The sequence below is a fragment of the Elephas maximus genome, chromosome 1 (genome assembly GCF_024166365.1).
Source record: "Elephas maximus indicus isolate mEleMax1 chromosome 1, mEleMax1 primary haplotype, whole genome shotgun sequence".
NCBI lineage: Eukaryota > Metazoa > Chordata > Mammalia > Proboscidea > Elephantidae > Elephas > Elephas maximus.
This window is the reverse complement of record NC_064819.1, coordinates 153,431,821-153,446,484: the sequence shown is the minus strand read 5'-3', so window position 1 is coordinate 153,446,484 and position 14,664 is coordinate 153,431,821. Positions and strand designations below refer to the sequence as shown.

Here is a 14,664-nt window from a genome sequence, read left to right as displayed (position 1 = left end):
GCTAACCGAAAGGTTGGTGGTTCAAACCCATCGGCGAGTCTGCAGGAGAAAAGACTGGTGATTTGATCCCATAAAGATTATAGCCTAAAAAAACCCTATTGGGCAGTTCTATTCTGTCATTTGTGGTTGCTATAAGTTGAAATTAATTGACTTGACAGCACACAACAACAACAACAATGGAATGGTTTACTACACCACACCCTGAATTGGAACACTTTTTGTTAGGCACGAATATTTGGACAATAGTAAAAACATGTGGTTAAAATTCGAGAGGCTGGAGATACAGCAGTGGGGCTAGGGATAAACCAGAGGCTCTTGTCAAATGCTGGAGGTGTAAGTAGTGTGTGTTCCATGCATTAAAAACCCCCTTCTGGAGTAGCTCTTTCTTCAGTCTCACTGGTGATATGTAGCTAGATTGCAAAGACTCAAGAAAAATCCCATTTGGGTAGGAACTTGCATTTCATCTGTGATGCATATGTGATGACAGTTGGTCTTGTGCTATTTGATCATGAATTTTATAATTTGAAGCACTTCATGTTTCATTCTGAAATGTCTCCCATCTTGTCATCCCCTGTACTTCTCAAGTGTGGGAGGTATCTTCATGCTTTTTAATATTTTGGGATTACTGATTATAGCCATATTTGTAGCCTACCAGAACGACATGGTGTTTGTTCTGTTTGTCCACCACCATTATAAATTACACAGGGACTTTGTCTCCCAAGTTAGAACCAACTCTGGGTTTGGAGTCAGTATGTTCTTGCTAAGGGCCTCTTACATCTCATTTTCTTTCATGTAAGAGACAGAAGCTTCTTACCTCTTTCTGCCAGAACCTTTTTGCCAGAGCAATTGCAACTTGCACTTCCAGTTTCCCAAAGGGAGTTGATAGATCTTCATTGTATTATTTGGAAAGATAGCCTCTGAGTATGTGACAATACATTTAAAAAGATTCCCTGAGAGGTTTTGATGCATGCTTTAGGAAGTTGTGTCTAAGCTTAACTGTTTAAGATATATAAAGATGGTCTTTGGACCTTCTTTAGAAAAGTGGGAACAATAGCAAAATAATGAATCGTTACTGGTTAATAAAGTTGCCTGAATTGCATCTTCTTTGTAGCTTCTACACAGCTGTGCGGAAAGAGTCTGAGACCAAATTGGTGGATGGGACTGGCCACAGACCTCACTACAGCCTTCGGACCCTCTGCAGGGCCTTGCGATTTGCAGCCTCCAATCCATGTAGCAGCATCCAGCGCTCACTCTATGAGGTCTTTATAAAGGCTGTCTTTGGAGAGGGGCTTGGTTGGGCTCACCATAGGTTGGGCTCACCATAGGTTGGGGACAGTGGGGATGCAGCCAAGTTTGCCATGCTCTCTGCTTAGATTATTCTAGGACACCCCATGCCAGAACTACCCAGTTCTTTTTTTGTTCCCTTAACACATTTAAAAGTTGTTCTAAGAAGCAGCACCACTCAAGAGGTTTAACCTTTACGACGTTAAATTTTGTTCTTGAAATAAATTGGCCTGTTACTGCAGAAGGGTATTTAGTGTTATACATATTTGTGTTTTTTTCTAGGGCTTTTGTTTGGGTTTCTTAACACAGCTTGACAGGGCATCACACCCACTAGTTCAGAAGCTTATTTGCCAACACATTGTTTCTGTCAATGTCAAAAGTCTGCTGAAGCAGGTATGTGATCTTTTGAATTTTGACTGTTTAGCATATAAATGAAAGGCTGAATTATCAAATCTTCAGGTGGTTTGTGTTTTAGAAAACTTTTCTAATTTTAAAAGAAATCTGTTGAAAAAAGTTAAACATTACAGAAATGTGTCATTACAAATAGCGAAAGTTCCCTATAATCCTGCTCTTGGGAAATACAAAGCCTGTAAATAGACCTTTCCCGTGTAAATTGTATATGTGTTTCGTTTTCCTTACGTTAAAATTCTGATGTGTATGTGCGTGTATAGCTTTATTAGGCAAATTCTAATATTTATTTAATATAAGTGGGAACATATTGTAGGAATGTTCTATAGCATCCCCTCCCCCCTTTTTAAAATATTTTATTGTGTTTTTGGTGAAAGTTTACACAGAAAATTAGGTTCTCATTTAACAATTTCTGTACATCTTGTTCAGTGACATTGGTTACATTTTTCACACTATATCAACATTCTCATTATTTCCATTCTGGCTGTTCTGTTTCCATTGGTCTAGCTTCCCTGTCCCCATTTGGTTGAGGGTAAATGTTTACTGTGGCATCCCTTCTTAGCCGAACTATATCTTGAATATTTTATTCCAGAGATCCCTGTGTCATGCTTTCTAATGGTATGGGCACATAGTCTCCATTGGATGGTTGCACTATAATTACACTATTATTTAGTGCAACTTTTTTTTTGCTTGTTTAGACAAACCATTTGAGTTTAACAGTGAATTACAGAGTAGCATACATAGTACTGAAAAAAGGCTCAGAGAAACTGGTTCACCAGCTGGCTTGTTTATATGTTGATTGCTTCCTCTTCAGGGAAGAGAGAGCCTTTGAGACTTGTAGTTATTTGGGGCTCAACCTTTTTTTTTTCCTTTTCTAAACTTTTCAATTAGCACATGAATAAATACTTCTTAAGAACTGTAAAAATGTTGACAGAAGACTCAAGTTTGCTTTACCTACTATCCCAATACCAGTTTTGCCTCCTTGCTCATTTTTTTGTGTGTTCTTCGTGGTTGTGATGGAATCTTAGAGATCATTTTTCTCCACTGCCTCTTAGCACAATTAAAAAAAAAAAACCAAACCAAACCCATTGCAGTCAGTCCATTCTGACTCAGAGCAACTGTATAGGATAGAGTAGAACTGCCCCATAGGGTTTCCGAGGAGCTGACGGCCGGTGAATTCGAACTGCTGACCTTGATTAGCGGCCGAGCTCTTAACCACTGCACCACCAGGGCTCTGTAAGGAACCCCAGCAGTGCCTAGAATTACAGCTTTAAATCAGAGGGCCAGATGCTCTAGAAATACTTTCCTGTGACTATACATTTGACCACTATTTGACCATTTTTGATTTATAAACAATGGCAGTTTTGTATGGTTCAGCTTAATTTCCACTGTATCTTGGAAAGATCATTCCATCTTCTGAAATACAATCCTTGATGGAGTAATTTCTCTGAAGGATCAATTTTCCTTTAATGCCTTTTTGGTAGAACATGATTTATATGAAATATATAGCTTTGGCCAAAATACTTCACCAGTGAGAATTTTGATAGGTGAGAGAAGAGAACTGCTTCCTGAAATAATTGAGAAATTGTTTTGATTCAAGTGTTTTCCAAACCCACCTACCCCCACCCCAATTTTAAAATGAATACATGCTGCCATTTTGTTTTCATTCCTCAAACTAATTTTTTAAAAACATTTGTCCATGGATGTTAATGCTGAACGCACCCTGAACAACGTAGCGTTCTTAGTAACAACTTCTTTTCCTACTTTATACCCCTTTCTTAAAGATGCGCCATTGTAATGTACGGTGGGTTATACCTCTGTTTTGTCTTTCAGCCTATTCCAGAACCGAAAGGAGGCCGGCTTATCCAGGTTGAAGGTTACTGGATATCTGTGGGAGACAAGGAACCTACAATAGATGAGACGTATATTCTCACGTCTTCTGTCAAGCTGAACCTGAGAGATATAGTCCGAGTGGTCTCTGCAGGGTGTGTGGCCCTTGTCTTCCGTGCTCTGGGTTTCTACCAGCATACCGATTTGATGACACTCCAGTCTTCCTTGACTTTCAAAGTGCTTTATTGCTACTCACTTGCTAGCTGAATAATTCCTTTCTAAAGTCAGTATTGTGACTTTTCTACTGGAATGCGGCATTGTCTGGAGTTGCACCTTCAGTGGAAACAATTCTGATGCAGACTGTTTTGCCCAGTCATCTTCAAAGCTGCTTTTCAGTGTTGTGTTGATGAACACTTGTCACCCATTATTTGATAAATGAATAATAATTAGTGTCACTATTTTCCACAAGTAGCATGAGAGATACTAGAATTACTCTCCTCATTGATTTCCCAAGGAATTATTTTTAGATTGAAACTTCTCAGGGCTTGAGAGACATTCTATTAGTAGTGTGTAGGTGTCTATAGAAATGTTTTTTATGATGATGTTAAATGATTCAGTCATTCTTTTTTTTTTTTTTTTTAAATCACTACTCAAATTAATTCTGGTTTCTTTTCTTTGATTTCTTTTTTTTTTTTTTTTAAATCACTACTCAAATTAATTCTGGTTTCTTTTCTTTCTTTGATTCCTTTTTTTTTTTTTTTTTTTATTGCTTTATTGGCTGATCTTTTAAAGAACCTACCCAGTGCTAATTCAGGGAGAAACATCAGTTGGTAAGACAAGCCTGATTCGGTGGCTGGCTGCAGCCACTGGGAACCACTCTGTGCGTATAAACAATCATGAACACACGGATATTCAGGAGTATATTGGTTGCTATACATCTGATGCCTCAGGGAAGCTGGTGTTTAAAGAAGGTAGGTTAGTTTTCTGTTCCATGGGTTTATGCGTTTGTTCTTGTAGACCTATTTCCCCAAGTAATATTCTTCAGCCTTTCCAGTTGAAGCACATGGACCTCTGCTGTAACAGATGGTTTTTCTTTGCCCCTGAACTACATGACAGTTAAGGGGTGATAAGGGCCCAGCTTCCTTTGGGTCCCACTAATCTTGTCAGCTGTTCATGGCACTTGGGCCCAGGTCTTAAAGAGTGCTGTTGAACTGCTGTGCCATTTCCGAGAGACTCAAAGGAAGGGGTGAGCATCGAGCAGGGAAAAGCTGGCGATGGGTATGAGAAGTAGTAATTTAATGAAATTAGGCTGTAGGGGGAAATAATAAACAAGTTGGAAATGTGATATTTGTCAGCCTTGGCTCCTCTTCAGAGGGAAATAAAAGGACTATTTTCATTGAAAATTACGCTTCCTTGACATGCAAGGTCACAATTTGTTGTGAGGCAGGACTAGCTGCAGAGAGTCATTTGCTTTGAAACCTAATAATAATCAACAACTTTTTGATGTGTATAAAACATTAAAAAAAAGTTTTTTGACTGATTTGTGCCCTAATTCTCAGTGGTTATTTTTTTCCAAGGTGTTCTTATTGATGCTATGAGAAAGGGCTACTGGATTATTTTAGATGAATTAAATCTGGCCCCTACGGATGTTTTAGAGGCACTGAACCGACTCTTGGATGATAACCGTGAATTGCTCATAACAGAAACACAAGAAGTTGTTAAAGCACACCCTCGATTCATGCTTTTTGCCACCCAAAATCCCCCAGGACTTTATGGAGGTAGAAAGGTGTGTAGCATTTTCCCCCTTCTTCCGTTTGCGACTGCGTTGAGTAGTAAATCTTTCTTGGTAAGAGTGAGACGTTTTTGCATCTTTTGGAGGGTTTTTCTTTTTGTTTTGTAGCAGGGTCTCCGGTTAGAAATTAGGAGACCCTTTTTACCATAGTCTTTCTGTGCATTTCCTAGGTGCTTTCTAGAGCCTTCAGGAACCGGTTTGTAGAATTGCACTTTGATGAATTGCCTAGTTCTGAGTTGGAAACAATCTTGCACAAACGGTGTAGTTTGCCACCCTCCTACTGCAGCAAGTTGGTTAAAGTAATGCTGGACCTTCAGGTATTTCATCTTCTCATCACTTAACTTAGTTTTGAATGGAATGTATTGATTAGATTTTTTGGTGATCAAATTTGACAGTTTATTTTGGTGGCAACAAAAGTCTATCCTTCCCCTCCCTCCCCCCAGTGAAGCTCTTGTTTTTAAAATGCATTTTGTTCACTTTTTGTCTTGTTTTGTGTGTATTTTAACATCATGATAAAAGTTTTTCTGGTATTCATATATCCGGCAGTTCTGATATTCGAAAGAATACAGTTCTTGAGTTGACAGAATTGAAGACATTTTATGTATCTCCTTTCTTTGTCAACTGCAAAGCTAGTTGTTTTATTTTATAAGCCTAAAAGTTTGTTCACCGGAAGGTATGGATGGTCAAATTACTTTTTAGAAAGTTGAAATAATTTATATATTTTATCATTATGGTACTATAGTGTGGTACAAATTTTCATGCATCTTTGCCACCATTTGTATTGCTATTTATAATTTTTTTCTATGTGACTTACGAGACATGGAGTTCCATTGTTTATTTGTATTCTTTATTTATACTTGAATTTAACATTTTTTTCAGATGATTGTACCCCATTTTCATTTCTTATTTTTAAGTTAATCTTCAGTAGAATGAAATCATTTTAATGGGAGCTTAAGTTTGTTAGAGATTTTATGTAAGTTGTTACACATGCTTGCCATTTAGTACAACTAACGCCTGTTTTCATGCTCTAATAGTCCTATCGCAGAGGTTCTTCAGTGTTTGCCGGAAAGCAGGGCTTCATCACTCTTCGTGATCTGTTCCGATGGGCCGAAAGGTACAGATTGGCTGAGCAGACTGAGAAGGAATATGACTGGCTGCAACATTTAGCCAATGATGGTATGTTTTCAATCAAATGCTCCCAAACTATAAAGTTATGCCAGATGTCAAACTTTTTTATTAAAACAAATCTTGCACCAAAATGGGGTTGATATGCATACTTTACACAGTATTCCAGAAGCAGCCTTTCTTTATCCTAAGTCCCAACTGCTGTTGTAAATGGCCCTATTTGTGCAGGCCTCTGTGCTAGTATAGATTGGTAACTAAGGTTTCCTCACTCTTGCTTTAGGTGGCCACACATAGGAGTCAGAATATGGGCACAAACCCTTTGGGAGTTCAGGCTGGTGCTTGGTGGTAGTTTGTGGATCATTTCTTTGCAGCTGACCAGTGTGGTGACCGCAGATACTTGTTTTTCTGCCTTAGGCACCCATGGAAAACTGATGTGTCAGATAATACCAGATTTCTGAATGAAGGGAGTTACATTATCTGAGGCTCATATTTGGTAATTTTGGTTTAAACTATAGGAAGAATTTAAATGTTCCTCTCAGTGGTAGAAAGCATTTCAGAATCTTCTGATATGAAAAGTGCTGATCAGTTATTAATACAGTAGTTAATAGAGTAAAAAAAACTAGCCCATGAGGGTTTTATTTCCTGGTAAAGAATAGATGGAGGGAAGAGCACAGTTGTTGAAAGCTTCTTCATTGAGGTATAACACCCAGTGAAGTGGGTGAAGTGCAGTGACATTTTGTGTGCAGCCTGGTGGATTTATATACGTAGGTACCCATGTAAATCACCATGTAGACCAAGATTTAAAATACTTCCAGCACCTCAGAAGGTTCCCACTCTGACTTTTGTTGCCACTGGTTGATTTTTGTCTGCCTGAGCTTCACCTGAATAGAATCATGCAGTATGTACTCTTCTGGGTCTGGCTTCTTTCACTCAGCCTAAGCGAGATTTAACCACACTGTTATGCTTACCAGTACTTCATTATTTATTTATTTTTATTGTTGGATGGTATCCCCTTTGTATGGAGATAATTTTTTTTATCCATTCTCTTATTGATGGACGTTTGGGTTGTTTTCATTCTTTACCTATTAGAAAATAAGGTGATTTGAACATTCTCGCGCAAGTCTTTTGGTATATACACATTTGCTCATTTGTGTTTGAGTATGCTGAAGTAATATTGCTGGGTCATAGGGCAGCGTGTGGTAAATTTTAACAGCTTCTCATAGTTTTCCAGAGTAGTTAGTTTTTCAGGTTTCTACTTCATCCAGCAGTGTATGAGAGTTGCCATTGCTCCATATTCCTATCAACCTTTGGTATTGCTGCTGGACGCTTTCGATTGTTCGTTGTCCCTTTTTTTTTTTTTTTTTTAAGGTTTTATGCTCCTGGCAGGGCGAGTCAGGAAGCAGGAGGAGGTCAGTGTGATTCAAGAAGTCCTTGAAAAACATTTTAAGAAAAAATTGTGTCCTCAATCCCTTTTCTCCAAAGAAAATGTCCTAAAATTGCTAGGTGAGTAGGCCATAAAGCTCAGCAGAGAATGACTAGAGTTGCACTGATATTAGGATTCTAATACTTATTTTGCCTCCGATAGGTAAATTGTCTACTCAAACATACAAACTGGAGTCCAAGTTCAGCCACATCGTGTGGACCGAGGGCATGCGGAGACTGGCCATATTGGTGGGAAGGGCATTAGAATTTGGTGAACCAGTACTGCTCATTGGAGACACTGGGTAAAATTGTGTGACAGCTCATTACCATAGGATTACTCGAGTTATATCTCTGAAGGATTCATTAGGAAATCTTCTTTGTCATTTCTTTTCCTTCCTTTTTGTTTTAGAGAAACAAGTAAGAGGTCTGTTACTGCTTCCTTTCCCTCACCTTCAGATTAGATTTCTCTTTCCTGGAAAAGGATGATTTCCTGCATCATTATCATTGGGGGTGTTTTTTCTATTCTCTTCAACAGTGAGATTCATCCTTAGGTGTGTGGAGAAGAGCAGATGAGCTAGTGTCTTTTGAAAGTCTGTAAGGATTGGGTTCCTTTCCATCCCTTAGTGGTTATTAGTAGAACTAGGAAGGATGGAATTAGTGCAGTGTTTGCCATTTTTGATAAAGAACATGCTGAGTGCTTGTGTTTTGAGTAAGGGCACCCAGAGACTACAGTGCAGGGCCACCACATTGGCCAGAGTTGTCTGTTGCTGGAGTGAGCCTTGCACTATGGCTCAGTTCTTTTGCTGACTGGGGCAGGCATTTATGTGTGTCTTTGGAGCACCTGCCCCTTGTTAAACTCGTATGTCTCTAACAGGTGTGGGAAAACTACTATCTGTCAGATGTTTGCAGCATTGGCAAATCAGAAATTATACGCAGTCAATTGCCACTTACATATGGAGACATCGGACTTCTTGGGAGGGCTGCGGCCAGTGAGACAGAAGCCAAAGGACAAGGTTTGTTGTGTAGCAAATAATGTTGTGGTCTTTCAACTACAGTTGGCTGTGTACATGAGTCAGCTGGGATTTTGTTCATGGTGGGGTTTCTGGGTTCCAGTTAGATTATATATGACTGTGTTATCTGCCGATTTTCACACGTCTGCAAGGGACCTTCTTGAGCATCCTGGCCCACAGATTCTGTGCCTTGTTCTCATCTCCTTCCTTCTGCAGAATGACCCTAGCAGATAACCATCCATCTGTGTATTGTCTTGTGGAGCACCTGCCCTTTAATTTTCCCCTCATTCATTTCCAAATTTTAGGAAGAAATTGACACATCAAGGCTCTTTGAGTGGTATGATGGGCCTCTGGTTCTGGCCATGAAGGAGGATGGCTTTTTCCTCTTAGATGAGATCTCGCTGGCTGATGACTCCGTCCTAGAAAGACTCAACAGGTACATGCGTGAGAACTTCACCCTGGGTTCACTGTTTTTACTGGTCTGGTATTTATAAATAATAACTCTTACGCATGATAATGTCTCTTATAGGTGCATTGTAAGTGTTTGGAAATGTTGATGACTTACTGCCTTCTTAAGTTTTAGCACTCCTTTAAGAGACTTAATTGGCTTTTTTTTTACTATCAATAATCAGAAAGGCAGGGCTGTTGGATGGCAGGGTAAAGTTAAAATTCTTGCTTTAGGCAAATTATGTGCCTACTATCTTAATATTTTGAAAGAGCTAGAAGTAGAATTCTAGATCATAATGGCTATTATCTCAAAACCTCAGACTAATAAGAGTCTCGATGTAGCAACACCTATTTTTATCTTTGTTGAAGTATAAATTACCTATCATAAAATCTACCCATTTTAAATGTACAATTAAATGAGTTTTAGCAAATTTACTGAGTTTTGCAACCACCACAGTCCAGTTTTAGAACATTTTCATCATTCCAATAACGTTCCTCTTTCACATTTACAGTTAATCCCTGGTCCTACCTCCTGCCCTGGGCAACTGCAGATCTACTTCATGTTTCTATAGATCTGCTTTTTCTGGACATTCCATATAAATGGTCTCTTGTGTCTGGGTTCTTTCACTTTGCATATTATGTATCAATATTTTGTCCCTTTTCATTCCCAGTAGTAACCATTGTATAGATACACCACATTTTGTTTATCCATTCACCAGTTGATGGATATTTGGGTTATTTCTACTCACCACATTTTGTTTATCCATTCACCAGTTGATGGATATTTGGGTTATTTCTACTTTTTGCAATTATGAATAATACTGGTATGAACATTTACATGTAACCAGTTTTAAGACAAATGCCTTAATAGAGCATAAGTGGGAAAAGGTGTTCTTTTTCTCTTGAACAGAAATATTCTGTTACCTGGGCATTTAGAATAGTGAGTCATTTTTAAATTTATGGCAGACTGTTAACTAAAGTGAAAGCTCAGCAGAGGAGGTACTTTTTTTTCCTTTTTGAAGAACATTGAGGCCTACAAAATAGAAAGAACACAGAAACCTTTTCTAATCTTAGATATATCTTTAATTTTTCTGTCTTTTAGTGTCCTTGAAGTGGAAAAGTCTCTGGTATTAGCGGAAAAAGGCAGTCTAGAGGACAGGGATAACGAGGTAGAGCTGTTGACTGCTGGGAAAAAATTCCGTATCTTAGCAACCATGAACCCTGGGGGCGACTTTGGAAAAAAAGAGGTACAATTTTGTTTCCCGGAGCCTAATTTTTTTCTAGTTTTTGACTTCACTGAGCTAGCACCCATAAATACTGTATATAAAAATGGATTTGGAATTTTATATTGGGTAAATACCGGGTAAAAGATTAAAATCCAGAGTACTGTAGCGTCGCCATGAATTGTACTCTACTTGATGGCAACTTGTTTTGTTTTGCTGGAGTAAAAGATAAGTCTGACAGATAAACATTTCCTTATTTGACTTCTTACTTTCTCTCAGTATCAGAAATTTCATTAAGTGTTTCAGTCGCTTTGTCTAGCCCTTTACATACGTTACTAGGAGCCCTGTGAGAAAGGTATTATTCCAGTCTTACAGATGAGAAAAATTAGAACTGAAATTTGAACTTATGCTCTGCTTCTAGAGTCCACTGTCTTAAGTGCTAATCTGGCTTTATGAGTGATTTTAAAGTGACCAAATAAATAAATAAAATAAAAATTCACAGCCAGAAACCTCTTCTGGTTTTGTAGTTAGAACTTACCTGTTCTCTTAAGGGTTGTATGGGTCACTGCCAGACTGTTGGTAAAGTCAAGGGCAAAGAGCAGTTCTTTCTGCTCAGAGATGTGTTTGGATCCAGTTAAGAACCAACAGCCCTGTGACTTGCAAGCTCATGAAGCCTTTTGGTAGAGATGTCAGTATTATTTATAGGATACTGGTTTGTTATGTTAGTGAAAGAATAGTATATTTAATAGGTCTGAGATAATGAGAAAAAACAGAGGGGTTAATCTTGAATGAAGTCAGTTGAGATCCTTAGTAACTGGGTGAGTGTCAGAAATGTGGACATGATATTTGGGGCCTAGTTTTCCTTAGCTCAGAGTCCCTGAGTGATGTAAACGGTTAAAGTGCTTGGCTGCTAACTGAAAGGATGGGTTTTCAAGTCCACCCAGAGGCACTTCAGAAGGAAGGCCTGGAAAGTTAAAAAAAATCAGCCCTTGAGGACTTCTAAGTCAATTGGCAAAATAATTCTATTATGAAAACATTCTGCATCCCACTTTGAAGTGTGGCGTCTGGGGTCTTAAATGCTAACAAGCAGCCATCTAAGATGCATCAATTGGTCTCAACCCACCTGGATGAAACGAGAATGAAGAACACCAAGGTCACATGATAACTAAGAGCCCAAGAGACAGAAAGGGCCACATGAACCAGAGACCCACATCATCCTGAGACCAGAAGAACCTAGTTGGTGCCCGGCCACAACCGATGACTGCCCTAACAGAGAGCACAACAGAGAACCCCTGAGGGGACAGGAGATCAGTGGGATGCAGACCCCAAATTCTCATAAAAAGACCAGACTTAATGGTCTGACTGAGACTAGAGGAATCCCGGCGGTCATGGTCCCCAAACCTTCTGTTGGCCCAGGACAGGAACCATTCCCGAAGATAACTCATCAGACATGAAAGGGACTGGACAGTGGGTAGGAGAGAGATGCTGATGAAGAGTGAACTATTTATATCAGGTGGACACTTGAGACTGTGTTGGCATCTCCTGTCTGGAGGGGGGATGGGAGGATAGAGAGAGTTGGAAGCTGGCAAAATTGTCATGAAAGGAGAGACTGGAAGGGCTGACTCATTAGGGGGAGAGCAAGTGGTAGTACGGAGTAAGGTGTATATAAACTTACACGTGACAGTCTGACTTGATTTGTAAACATTCACTTGAAGCTCAATAAAAGTTAATAAAAAAAAGAAAATCAGCCCTTGAATACCCTACGGAGCACAGTTCTCAGACACACATGGGGTCACTGGGAGTTGGAATCAAGTTGACGGCAACTGGCTTATTTTCCTTGGTAGCATGAGAGGAATGATTATCACTGTTCCAAGAAATGCTGTCCAGAGAAGCAATAAAATATACCATAGTTTCAAACTCAGAATGTAAAAACTGGCTCACTGGCAGATAGAAATACCACAAAAAGTTCTGAATTCAGGATTGTATATGTTAACTTGCCTGTCAGGTTAGCTTAAATTTTCCTTATGACAAAGGTCACCAACTTTCACCTAAAGGAAAGCTACTTTAACCTGAGCGCCAGAGTTGCTGCTTGTCTAGGTTGGAGATGAGGAACACTTTGGCATTCACTAGGTCTTCACTGGGTTGCTTCTGAGTACAGGCACTGACTGGTCCTGGTCTTCTCTGGTAGGCCAGATAGAGGATGGAGTTTATAGTCAGGTAAACAGGAAAGCAATGACTACTGAAAATTTCATGCTTTTATCATTGTAAAAATTTGAAGGGTCATCAGGGGTTAACTGACCTAGCAGAGTGGAAAGAACAATTTAGACAGAGGGCAAAAGCCCTGAGGTTGGAGAGGCTAAACAGTTCTTTGTTGTACCAGATGTAAAGTATATTCCTCCTTAAAATTTTACTACCTTTGAGTCACATAGAAGTATTCTCCTTGTACTTCATACAGCCCTTCCCTATGGGAAGATAGCTATTTTTTCCTCTAAAGCATTGGTTATATGGCTGACGGTAAAGGAAGAGATGTCATTTAAGGGAAAGAATTCAGATTTGGGAGTCACCCACCTGGATTGGAATCCGGCTTCCACCACTTACGCTATAGGACCTTGAAGCTCTGTACCCTCTCTATAAAGGATTGGTGATAATACTGGCTTGGAGGTGTGGTGGAAATTAATGGATGACATATATAGGGAGCCAGGACAGAGCAACAAATGGTATCTAATAACAGAGGTAATAAAAGAAGCATCTAGTTCTTCCCAGGCTGACAACTGACATTCTTTCAAAGGGCTTGTTTTCTAGCTCTCCTCATAGGTTTTAAATTCACACAGGAGTTTGTGTTCCTTACAGCTGTCTCCTGCCTTAAGAAACCGGTTTACTGAAATATGGTGCCCTCAAAGCACAAGCCGTGAAGATTTGATTCAGATTATCAATCGCAGTCTTCGTCCGGGATTGTCTCTGGGCAGAGTAGATCATAAAGGTGAGAATTTTCAGGTGGTGGTGGTAATTGGACGTGAGGGGTGTGGCACAGGAGGTTAGCAGTATGTAGATTTAATGTGTTATAGGGAGAAATGGGAGCCCCGGTGGCGCAGCGGTTAAGAGCTCAGACTGCTAACCAAAAGGTTGGCAGTTCTGATCTGCCAGCCTTTCCTTGGAAGCCCTATGGGGTAGTTCAACTCTGACCTATAGGGTTGCTGTGAGTCAGAATTGACTCGATGACAATGGATCTGGTTTTGGTTTTGAGAGAGAAGTGAGGTAGAGAATAGACCAAAATAGATTTAAGGAAAACATGGTAATAGGCTGATACTGTCTATTAAAGTGCCCCTTGTACACATTGGAAACCCTGGTGGCGTAGTGGTTGAGAGTTTGGCTGCTGTCCAAAAGGTCAGCAGTTTGAATCCATGAGGCGCTCCTTGGAAACCCTATGGGGGCAGTTCTACTCTGTCCTGTAGGGTTGCTGTGAGTTGGAATTGACTTGATGGCGATGGATTTGTTGTTTCTTTTGGTTGTACACATTGCCTCCTTCACGCGAGTTATTAAGTTCTATCTTCCTTCCTGTTTCACCATTGGCCATCTTTATATGAGGTACATTTATTGGCTAAAGATGGGGACTTTTTTGTTGAAATTTTAGTCATTACCACCTTGAGAAAATGTTCATAGGATTTTAAAATGCATTTCTTTAGTTGTCATCAGCTAATTTGCTGTTCTTTCATTGAATTTTTAATTTTTCTGTTTATTATGAAACATTTCAAAGATAAGGAAAATAGAATAGTTTAAAAAAAACCTCCCATATACTAATAACTTAGATTTCACAATTCTTAAAATTCTAGTAAGAGTAAAAAAAATATATGTTTTTAAAAATTTTTATTGAGCCCAGATTCCTTTGATATATATGTTAGACATTGGATGGGCTGTATTTAGAACCCAGATCTAGTTCCAAGCTTTAATACATAGCTTTTTTGATCAAGTGCCTGTTTCTTAAAGACTAATTAAGGGATATCTGTTGCTTTGGGACTGGGATTCATGGTTATGTTCAATTTTTTAAAGATGCCCTGAAGCACAGCTTCAGAATTAGGTAGGATAGTTATGGGAAGCAGCTGCAGAGAAACCAGGATCACCCATG

General features: G+C 39.3%; 1 protein-coding gene across 1 annotated transcript in view; it reads left to right on the top strand.

The window, feature by feature from the left end:
- Positions 1-14,664, top strand: part of MDN1 (midasin AAA ATPase 1) — a 184,470-nt gene that overhangs the window by 76,209 nt on the left and 93,597 nt on the right. Inside the window, exons 21-33 of the mRNA XM_049897303.1 lie at positions 1,112-1,259; positions 1,567-1,677; positions 3,526-3,677; positions 4,315-4,493; positions 5,100-5,308; positions 5,485-5,631; positions 6,349-6,490; positions 7,808-7,942; positions 8,025-8,163; positions 8,736-8,874; positions 9,177-9,307; positions 10,421-10,565; positions 13,392-13,521. Of these exons, the coding sequence (XP_049753260.1) occupies positions 1,112-1,259; positions 1,567-1,677; positions 3,526-3,677; positions 4,315-4,493; positions 5,100-5,308; positions 5,485-5,631; positions 6,349-6,490; positions 7,808-7,942; positions 8,025-8,163; positions 8,736-8,874; positions 9,177-9,307; positions 10,421-10,565; positions 13,392-13,521 (1,907 nt within the window). The remainder of the gene's footprint in view (positions 1-1,111; positions 1,260-1,566; positions 1,678-3,525; positions 3,678-4,314; positions 4,494-5,099; positions 5,309-5,484; positions 5,632-6,348; positions 6,491-7,807; positions 7,943-8,024; positions 8,164-8,735; positions 8,875-9,176; positions 9,308-10,420; positions 10,566-13,391; positions 13,522-14,664) is intronic.